Consider the following 10,908-nt stretch of genomic DNA (forward strand, 5'->3'; position numbering starts at 1 on the left):
CCTCCCGCTCCCTCTTGCGACACTCAATAGTATCGTCAGATCGAGACATCCCCGTCGATCGACCGGACGCACCCGGCCGCCATGATCTCGTGGCACGACCTGTACACGGTGCTGTGCGCGGTGGTGCCGCTGTACGTGGCGATGATCCTGGCGTACGGCTCCGTGCAGTGGTGGGGCGTGCTGACGCCGGACCAGTGCTCCGGCATCAACCGCTTCGTCGCCGTCTTCGCCGTGCCGCTCCTCTCCTTCCACTGCATCTCCGCCAGCAACCCGTACGTGATGAACCTCCGCTTCATCGCCGCCGACACGCTGCAGAAGGTCCTCGTCCTCGCCGCGCTCGCCGTCTGGTCGCACCTCCCGCCCGCGCGCGGCTGCGGCGGCGGCACGAAGCTGCGGGAGCCGTTCGACTGGTCCATCACGCTCTTCTCCCTGTCCACCCTGCCCAACACGCTCATCATGGGGATACCGCTCGTCGTGGCCATGTACGGGCGGTACTCGGGCGACCTCCTGGTGCAGGTGGTGGTGCTCCAGTGCATCGTGTGGTACACGCTCCTGCTCGTCCTCTACGAGTTCCGCGCCGCGCGGGTGCTCATCGCGGGGCAGTGCCCGGACGGCGCCGCGGCGCGCATCGCCGACGTGCGCGTGGACCCGGACGTCGTGTCCCTGTGCGGCAGCCAGGCGGAGGCGGAGGCCGAGGTGGCGCCGGACGGCCGGGTGCGCCTCGTCGTGCGTCGGTCCACGTCGGCGTCGCGGCGGTCGCTGGCGACGCCGCGCCCGTCCAACCTGGCGGGCGTGGAGATCTACTCGGTGAGCTCGTCGCGCAATGCCACGCCCAGGGGGTCCAGCGGCATCGCGCACGCGGACGCCATCTGCGCCGCCGCGCCGCCGCCGCACGGCGCGTCGTCGCTGCGCATGTCGAGCTTCGGCGCGGCGGACCTCTTCTCCCTGCACCCGACGCCGCGGCCGTCCAGCTTCGAGGAGCAGGCGGTGCGGGCCAGGTCTGCCGCCGCGGTGGCGCCCAGCAACGACCCCAGGGACGCGCACATGTTCGAGTGGAGCTCCGGTGCGTCCGCGACGTCGGAGGTGCGCGGCTTGCCGGTGTTCCACGGCGGCGACATCCACCGCGGCATGGATCCCCGCCGGCTCGTCCCCTCCGAGGCGCCTCCGAGAGGTCAGTGATCCATAAACGTGCAAGCACTGGTGTGATGGTCGTCAGCGCCTGCACGCACCGTACGTACGCGGGTTCTGTTTGTTTCAGCGATGCGGCCGGGGGAGCGCGTCGTTACGGGGTACCCGGCGGACGCCGGGCAGGACATCGTTCTGGCCAAGCTGGAATCCGGCTCGACGGAGGCCGAGCGGAAGGACGCCTGCGGAAGAGATGGCGGCGCCGGAGAGCAGCAGGCGGCGGCGCCGGCCGGCGTGATGATGCGGCTGATCGTGACGATGGTATGGCGGCGGCTGATCCGCAACCCCAACACGTACGCCAGCGTCGTCGGCCTCACCTGGTCTCTCATCTCGTTCCGGTAAAATCAAGCTGCCAGTCGCCTAGTGCATTATTTGCGTTTTCTGCATCAGAAGTGAACATATCTTGTGCTTAAAGGGGTACATTTTAAATCTGGTGCATCCATCTTGCATTCAAATAACTCCATCTTTGCAGGGCTAGGCATGGCCATGTTTAGCTTACAAAGATGTTGCATTGTCTGCAGATTCCACTTCGCGATGCCAGCCATAGTGAAGAACTCCATCACGATACTCTCCGATGCAGGGCTAGGCATGGCCATGTTTAGCTTAGGTGAGTTCTTCTCTTCCCAGTGCAACATGTCTATATTTAAGCTTACTTCAGCGTGTAGTGCTGTCCTGCAACAATTCTTGTGCTGCGGCGCAGGGCTCTTCATGGCCTTGCAGCCCAAGATCATCGCCTGCGGGAACACCGTCGCGGCCGTCACCATGGCAATCCGCTTCTTCCTCGGCCCCGCCGTCATGGCCGCCACGTCCGCCGCCGTCGGCCTCCGCGGCACGCTCCTGCGCGTCGCCGTCGTTCAGGTAAGGACTAGGGGACCTTGAAGCATTCGGTTTTTTTACACACACGCATTGGGCCGCCAGCCAAAAAGCAAAATAATGAATGCCATTACCACCACCATGCATGCGCGCGATGGGCAGGCTGCTCTGCCGCAGGGGATCGTGCCCTTCGTGTTCGCCAGAGAGTACAGCCTGCACGCCACCATTCTTTCCACCGGGTAAGACTGGACACAAGCAGCTCCCCTTTCTTCAGTTGGTTTGCAGGGTTGCTTGCTCCATTAAACGTAGCTGTGGTTCACATGTTTCCATCCTTTTTTTTCCTTCTTCTTCCTCAGGGTCATATTTGGCATGCTAATCGCTCTTCCCATCGGCTTGGTCTACTACGTTGTTCTGGGACTACTGTGAACGGTGTCACTCCAACCGCGCCAAAAGCCAGCTGAAGCTGACATGATCATCGGCCGGTGATGGATAACGGTGGTGCATGCCCTCACGACGCTATGTCTAGTTGGAGAGAGTCGCTGGAGTACTTGCAGTTTTTTGTATATTATTGTGATAGGTTTGTCTGCTAAGAATAACAGCCCTGAATAAAAAAATTTGAAGTTATAAAGGTATAGGAAAATTGTCATGGTAAGTCATCTTCCATCTCTACGATCATGCCCTGAAAAAGGGATACACACACAAGAACAACAGGCCTTTACAGCGCGATATATCGACAAGACCATACGTGTGCGCTTATTGTTCTTCACCATCAACACAATAGCTACATCTTTGCAAGAACACGCATTGCTAACGCTCGGTCGATCACAGGTTTCACGAGCTCTCAAGCTCAGGCCTTGTACACGGCGCACGCCTTCTTGGAGAACCTGACAGGCTTGGTCCTCCTGGCGTCCACGACGACGGGGCACGTCACGTGCGCCCTGTGCGTCACCCGCACGAGCCTGCCGATCACGTAGCCCCGGGAGGTGAGGTCGAAGTCCAGCGTCAGGGGCACCGCCCCCCCGCCCGCGCTCGTGGACAGCGTCAGGCCGCCCCCGGCGCCGTACAGCGGCACCTTCTCGCCGTGGATCACCGCCGTCACCGTCCGGTGGCTCTTCCTCGGCTGGTAGTACCTGCGGACCTGCGTGGTCACAGGAGGTAGCCATGTCAGATTCGATGGCTGTCATAGAAACTAGCAGCAAGCTGTTATCATGTTTCTTTCACTCGCAGCTAGAAGGGGTGAAACTAACGCAGGCAGCAAAGTGAGGCAACGATGCATGGATGCTGGACAATACCTGGCCGACTGCTATTGAGATCTCTGAATAGATCAGACGGATGGGGCCGGAGGTGACATGGATCCCAAACATTGTGGCAGGGTTGTACACCGATACGTGCAGCGAACAGTTCGTCGTGACCAATTTGGTCGGAACGCCGCTGTGGTCTGTGCCTTCACCAGCGTAGAAGTCGTCCATCACCAGGCTCTGCACCCAAAAAAAGAAGCGAGAGAGGTTCGTTGGTTTTAAAAGACGGATTTGTAGCAAACACCATTTATTCTCATTTCAGATTCTACCAGAAGTAAAATAAACGATTGGCTTAATTTTCAGATGAACTGGGAAGTGTTAGCACAAATTAACCAGTCTGTTATTTTCAGTAGAAAGCATCAGTTGAACTTCTATAACTTGAAGCCTTGAACCAATCTACTCTAGTAACCAATATGTGACTAATATGTGAGCAAGATTAGGTTCCTGATTTACAATTTACTTGTAACCACATGTAACCAATATGTGAGCAGCAACAAAACTAAAACAACCCAGCTATGCAATTTTAAATTTCCAACATTTCACTGTCTAACTGAACCACCTTTCCCCAACTGGATGATGTCTCGCCTACCGCTGGAACCGTGGGAGACATGAGTCAAATTTAGTAACTATAGGCGTCAGTTACTCGATCTACAGATGGGAATGGAGATGGACGCGTAACTAATCGTGTACTATAGTACAAATACCTTGACGACGACCTCGGGCTCGTACGGGCGGGCGGCGCCCCAGATGACGAGGCAGAAGACGGTGAAGAGGAGGACGAAGGTGAGGAAGCCGAGCACGATCTGGCAGCGGCGGGAGAGGCCGCTGTCCCCGGCGCCGAGGCCCTCGTAGGGCCCTTCCTCCTCGATGACGCTGCACTCGGGCCAGCCCTTGTCGTTGAGCACCTTGCGCCCGCCGCCGCCGCCCCCGCGGAGGCCGCCGGAGAAGCGGCTGACGGAGGAGGAGCGGGAGTGGCGGCCGTAGGAGGGGTGCGACGGCGACTCGCTGGGGCTGTTGTTGTACACCGGCGTGGCCTGCATCGACGACGACTTGTACCCGCCGCCGCCGCCGTCGTGCGACTCCCGCGACGGGCTCTGCACGTAGTAGCCGCCGCCGCCGCCGCCGGTGCCGGCCGCGGCAACGCCCCGCTTCGGCGACCGCGGCGGCGACGACGCCGCCAGGCTCGTCACGTCCGACTCCGACTTGGCGTGCATCATCCTCCTCCTCCCTCCGCTCGCTCGCTCGCGCGCCTCGCTCCCGCGGGTTCCCCCCCTGCCCTGCTGGCCAGAAGACCAAAACTGACAGCAGCAACACGGTCAGAAGCAGAACGGCGCCGGCGCTCGCGGGCGGAGCTGCGGAGACAGAAATGGAAGGCCTCCAGTGATCTGCACGTACCTGCGCGAACGAGCGGCGTCAGTGGCGCAGGGGGGGGGGGGGGGGGGCGGTGGAGTGGAGCAGAGCACGCGCCTCCTCCGTGCCTGGCTCGCTGGGCACCGCATCGGCAGCGCAGCACTAAAAGAGGCGGAAGGGGAGAGCGAGAGCGAGCAGTAACGAGCACAGAAAGGCCGGGGGGCAACCTCCCTCCGGATCCGCTGCGGCCCGGAGACACCCGTGGTCCGGTAGAGAGCGGACGCGTGGCGTGGGGAGCCGCGCCGGGGTGGCGCCCGGTTAGAGATGGCAATGGGTACCCGCGACCCGATACCCGATGGGTATTTACTCCATTAGGGTATGTATGTGGGCTAAATATTCTACCTGTGGGTCTGTTATTGGGCAAAAATCTTCACCCAATGGGTAAACGGGTATTAGAACGTTCCGCCTTCACTCATACCCGTTAACCCATGGGTATAAAATACCCAATATAAACTTAGCCCAAGCATGAACTTGTACTTTAGTAATCCATCTTTTTTACTATTTGACAACCTTTTAGACCATAATGTCATAGAAGGCTTAACGACAATTTAATGGCTATATAATGGAACATGTAATGTGCTATGTAGTACTATCCTAGTGTTACTACTTTATCCAATTATCTTTGGTGTGTTGAATGGATGGTTAAATGATGCTAGAAAATTTTGTAATGGTATTTATATCATTATATGGATATACTTGACATTTGTATAGTATAATATTTTGATAGATGTTTAATTTTTGTGGGTACGGGTGACCCGATGGGTGACCCATACCCACATGGGTATGGGTATGGGGGTAAATCCATACCCATCAGGGTATATGGGTGACCCGGTGGGGTTATTTTTGTGTCGCGGGTATGGGTATGAGGTAGTAATACCCGGTAGGTATTTACCCATTGCCATCTCTACGCCCGGTAGTTGGGAGTGGGAGGCGGAGCAGCGGATCGGGCCAGTTGCTAGGGGAGCACGGCAGCGCGGGTGCGGTGGGCGACTGGAGTGGAGTGTCGGCAGCGACGGGGGAAGGGCCAAGGGAGGGAATGTGTGTGCGCGCGGAGCTGGGGGATTATGCTTTCTGTCTGTCTGTCTGTAATTCTGTAGTATGTACGTATACTCCGTTGCACGCCCATGTCACGTATTCTTCTCGCAGCTTGAAATCAGACAAAATTTCGTTAAGATTTTGAACGAATGGAGATGGACCTATAGATCTCTGCGTCTGGTTCGAATCCTCGATGGCTTCTTTTTCGCGCACTTGCACTCATCGGTTCGGCATGTGTAGTGTAGGTACAAGGGTTGTACTACCCTACTAAAATGCCAGTGCCGAGCACGGCCGTCCTGAGGCTTGCGTTGCGTCTCCGTACGCGCGCTAGTACATCGCCCAGAAGGGCCAGAACGTGTGTTTTCGTAAAGAGTTGGGGCAAACGGGGGGTGCGCGGTTGTTTGTAAAGAGAGTCTAGCCGCTACTAGCTAAAACTACGGGCGACATGGGTTTCGTTTTGGCCACAAGCTTGTCTCGTTCCGGAAGACCGCACACGGAAACTTGGAGGATTTGCCATTAACCGATCGTTATGACGATCTCGGCGTCGTTTGTGGCAAAGCAAGGAGCGGATTTTCTCTTGCACGGGTGATTGGATCGGCTGGCATGGCAGGAATCAATCAGAGGTACGCGCGAGCGCGAGCGCGACCAGTCCTGTGGTGGATCCGCACTGGACGGATGGGGTTCCTTCTGGTAAGGCTAACCCATCGGCGTGTGTCGGTCGTGTCAGCTTGTGCCACTGCCTCCTTTGCCCCCATGGAATGGATGCCATCTCTCTCTCTCTCTCTCTCTCTCCTCTTCTTTTTTTTCCTTTTTCTTTGTTTAAAGCTTTCTCCAGCTTCTTTAATCCTTGCCTCCCATCTTCAATGCTACCATTCATGTTAGTGGAGGGAACAAAGGGGGGATATATGTAACGCTTATCCACATGAATGCGACTGCAGCGGCCAAACCTGCCTTTTCTTCTCTCTCTCTCTATTTCTCTTCCCCGCTGGAATGGGATGGTTAAGCGCTGTAGCCGGAGAACGACTTGGCAACCAACCTGCTGCGTTGCGTTGCGTTGCGTTTGCGTCGAGGCCGGCCGTTGCCCCCGCGGAGGACGCTCGAGCTTAGAATTGACACGCCGCCTACTGCAGGGCAGCAGGGGCGCCGCAGCTGCTGCAGGCTGCAGCGCGCGCGGGGAGACGAGTCGGTGAGGCCGACGCGCCAACGCCAACAACGAACGCCTCCTCCTCCTCCTCACGTGTCGGTTCTTCGGAAACGTAAACGTGACGGCAGTAATGCTCGCAGCAGGTCACAGATGGCCGGCGACTTGCGGGCGGCAGGAGACGCTCCGCAGGTCCACGTCACCAGATCAGTGGACCGTCACCGTCGCCGTACCTTTTTTTTTTAAAAAAAAATCTGATGAGAGACCGGTGTGGAACATCTCTACCAGCAGAAATTATTCTTTATTAGCTGCTGGGAACTTAGGGACTCTACTGCCCTAGCTAGCTAGCTAGCCGCACCTAGTTCCACACCCAGTTGTTCATGGTGGTCTGAAGCCAGCAAACATCCTTCTATCTGCTCGATGCTAGCTTAGTCAGGTGCTGTTTGGGTTAAGAAATGTAACGCAAATTACCCAAATGGTAATGGTTTACGTTCGATTACTGGCGGTAACAATTTGAATAGGCTGGTATCACTTTTTAGTGTGGTATCTAATTACGGTTGTACTAAAACAAACATGATTTAACGTTATCAGTTACCTATTATGTTACAAATTTATGAACCAAACAGCACATAAGCTTTGGTGACTTGGGCTTCTCTCGCCACACTGTGTCCACTGGAGAGCTGACATGTCAGTGCGGTATCTATCCTTCTGGGGTTGCCGTCGTCTTGCACCTTTCGACATGAAAACCTCCTGTTGCCCTGCCCTGTTGGGTTTGGGTAAACAAGACTACACCTAGAGATGGCAACGGGTACAAACCCGTCGGGTTTTGCTATCCCAAACCCGTACCCGTGAAAAATATTTACACCCATTAAAAAACTCGTACCCGTGACGGGTTTAAAATTTTGCCCAAACCCGTACCCATCGGGTTAGCGGGTACCCACGGGTTACCCGTGGGTTTTATCTCCAATATACTTATTCTTTTTATAATCAATAAGTATCGTAATGATTAATGAGATCATGGTCTAAAATTTATGTAATGAACAACAAGTTCATGATTTGGTATAAAAATATTAGTAAAGAGAATTAAATACAAATAATAAGTTGTATAATCAAGTTACCTTGCACTAAGTTATATATCCACCACATATATAACGCTAGTAATAACTATAATAGTAAGCAAGCAACACACTCACCAACTACTTATTACATTCACTATTTGATAAAAAAAATAGGAAGTAAATAGGTAGATAACAAGTTTGTTGTTCGTTTATAAAATAAAATGACAATATACACTAGGTTTGGTCGGGTTTAAAAAACCCACGGGTTCACGGTTTTGGGTACTGTAGGAATAAACCCGTACCCATGAACCCGTCGGATATACATTTATGCCCATTAACAAACCCATGAGTATGAAAATTGACTCAAACCCGTACCCTAGCGGGGTAAAAACCCATCGGGTTTCAGTTTTCGGGTACCAATTGCCATCTCTATACACCCTCCACCGTGGAGAAGTGGCTGAGGCAACGCTGCTGCACAGCGGCTACACCCACGTCTCTGCCTCATCTTGTAGATGAATTCCAGACAGAAAACTGCACTCCATCGTGTTTCATCATATCTGCCGGCCCTATATCTCAGGTGAGGATAAAGGCGGCTGATTTATGCCTTCATCGAATTAATACTGAGCTGAAGCTGAATGCGTCATCTGCTTTAATTTAATTCTCTCTGAGAAAAAAATTAAGCAGCTAGCGCATGAATTTCCTATATATGAAACGCGGTTCAAAACAACCTCCCTCGCGATGTCCACGTCAGCGTAAATTCTCCTCCTCGCTCGATCTCCAACCAACGGCTCACGTTCATGTCTCCTCGCCTCCTTCTCTCTTTTTCGGCTCTCGATGCTTCTGACCAACGCTTTCTCTCTCCTCGCCTCTCTTCACCCGCGTCGTGGTGTTTCTCATCCTCCTCGCTCTCTCCGCCTCTTCCCTATCCAAATTCGATTTGTCTCCCATCGATTTCGTCCTGACTGCAGCGTGCGCTTTGGTTGTTGCTGATGTCGCTCTCCTGTGGTTGCACGTGTCGCCCTCTCGTGGCTCCACCTCTCTCTCCCTTCTCCCTCCCACCGTAACCCCTGTCTGTCCATCCGTTACCTTCGCCTTCGGTTACTGCAGATTGTGACCATGTGAATGTGCGGCGTCGCCCTGGCTCTCCTCGCGACTCTGCTGCTCCAGGCCGTCGTCCCTAAGTCGGCGGCGGAGGGCCTTGTGCGGGTCGCGGCTAAGTCGGCGGCGGAGGGCCTTGTGCGGGTCGCGGAGAAGGAGCCCGCCGACTAGATCGACCATGTCGCCACGCGTCTCCTCCGCGTTGCCAGCGCCCTAGACTCGGGCCGCAATGACGACTTCGATGCTTGCATCTCAGCTTTGAGCCATGCTAGGAGCATAGGAGTTCCTCTACTGCTGAATAGTCAATCTTCGTTACCAAGATCTGAACCTTCATTTTCTATGAAAACCGGATTGCAGGTAACGAACATATCTCTACTCTTGTCTTTTTTTTCTCAGCTTTGTTGATTTTTTATTCGTATCTGACCGGGAGAGCTTAGTAACCTAGTGAAGAGGTGAATGCTTGAGAACAGGCAAAGCAAATACTTGGATTTTTGAAGGACGACATGCTGTAGAGCTTCTGGTAGGCAAACAACATATTCTTATATATGTAATGAAATGGCTAATAAACATGTCATGTGTTCGCCATATAAAAGACAGGAAAACGATCACCTACTGACATCTAAAGCTATTCTATATTCATTATTCAACTCTTACTTATTTCTTTTACTTATTTCCTTTCTCCCACTTTATTTCTGCTTGCTCAAGTGGATTTGATTTATTTAGCCCCACTGTTCATTAACTTGAGTTATTTGCGTTAGTAGTTATACATGTTCTCATTACCTCGCTCAAAATCCACATCTTGAGTCGCATTTGCGTCAGGCCCCCGATATCGCCAGCTGTCGTTGGCCACGCGCTTGCGCCGCTGTGGTAGAGAGGGCAAATTAGTAGACGTTCAATTGAAGTCCTGTGTTCCCAGCTCTCAGCATAGCAACATATTCGTCCTACTTTTTTTGCAACTGAAGCAGAAAAACTGCTATTTCATTTAAGATTGTAAAGGATCAAAGTCTGAAATGGTACTGAAATTTCTTCGGTTGGCGTTCCATCCTTCTTCTTGCAGGTCTGTAGAATTATGTACCACAATGCTGATTTATGCGTGAGTAAGACCCTCTACTTGCAGCTTTCTTCTATTAAAGATGACAACCATTTTGTTTGTTCATCGAAGTTTCCATATCAAATAGTCTGCTGTTGTGTTCAGGTAGTTATGGCTTTATTTCTTAATGCCTGTAGAATTATGCATTCATTCCTTTGCTGCTTGCATTGTCAGGGATGGTTTCTTTGATTAACTTGAACAATAAAATCGGCGTGGTACTTTTATCTATTTGTCTTTGACCATGGGTTTTGTTTTCTCTGACATATCTACGTGTGATATCTTGCATGCAAATTTATTATCCTACATCTCCACTTATGCTTCATTTTCTTGTTAAGATTGCTATACATCTAAAGAACTATGCTAATGACACTCACATCAGAGGTGTCATTCAACCTATGATAGATAAATATAATAAATATTGGAGGAACATCCCTTTACTTTACTCTTTTGCATTCATCTTGGACCCTAGAGCTAAAATGAAAGGTTTTAGTAGAGTGCTTAGAAGATTAATGAACCTGACAAGTACAGATTATGCTGTTTATCAGGTTACCACTAGAGCTAAGCTTACTGATGTTTATAATAAATATGAAGAGAAATATGGATCTGTTAGATTGAACAGGGTTGTCCCTCCTAACTTGTCTGGTAAGAAACGGTCTGCTTGGGATGAAATTTATGATGATGCTGATGATGTGGGTACTTCTGTTGGTATGCATTCTTTTGCTTCTACTCTAAACATTGCTAGAGATACCTCTGCAACTGCTCTACTGCATGCTGCAAGCT

At 52.6% G+C, this 10,908-nt stretch overlaps 2 protein-coding genes across 2 annotated transcripts; one reads left to right on the top strand and one right to left on the bottom strand.

Annotated features, from left to right (window-relative positions):
• Positions 1-2,503, top strand: LOC103638021 (probable auxin efflux carrier component 3b). Its single transcript, XM_020544155.1, is given in 5 exon segments — positions 1-1,523; positions 1,707-1,792; positions 1,886-2,043; positions 2,161-2,237; positions 2,355-2,503. Coding segments are annotated over 5 exon segments (1,833 nt in total). The 5' UTR covers positions 1-81; the 3' UTR covers positions 2,425-2,503.
• Positions 2,504-2,600: 97 nt separating this feature from the next.
• Positions 2,601-4,866, bottom strand: LOC100191528 (Late embryogenesis abundant protein group 2). The gene is given in 4 exon segments (NM_001308343.1): positions 2,601-3,136; positions 3,291-3,476; positions 4,001-4,594; positions 4,692-4,866. Coding segments are annotated over 3 exon segments (990 nt in total). The 5' UTR covers positions 4,514-4,594; positions 4,692-4,866; the 3' UTR covers positions 2,601-2,845.
• Between the last annotated feature and the right edge of the window lie 6,042 nt (positions 4,867-10,908).

The sequence above is a fragment of the Zea mays genome, chromosome 9 (genome assembly GCF_902167145.1).
Source record: "Zea mays cultivar B73 chromosome 9, Zm-B73-REFERENCE-NAM-5.0, whole genome shotgun sequence".
Lineage (NCBI taxonomy): Eukaryota > Viridiplantae > Streptophyta > Magnoliopsida > Poales > Poaceae > Zea > Zea mays.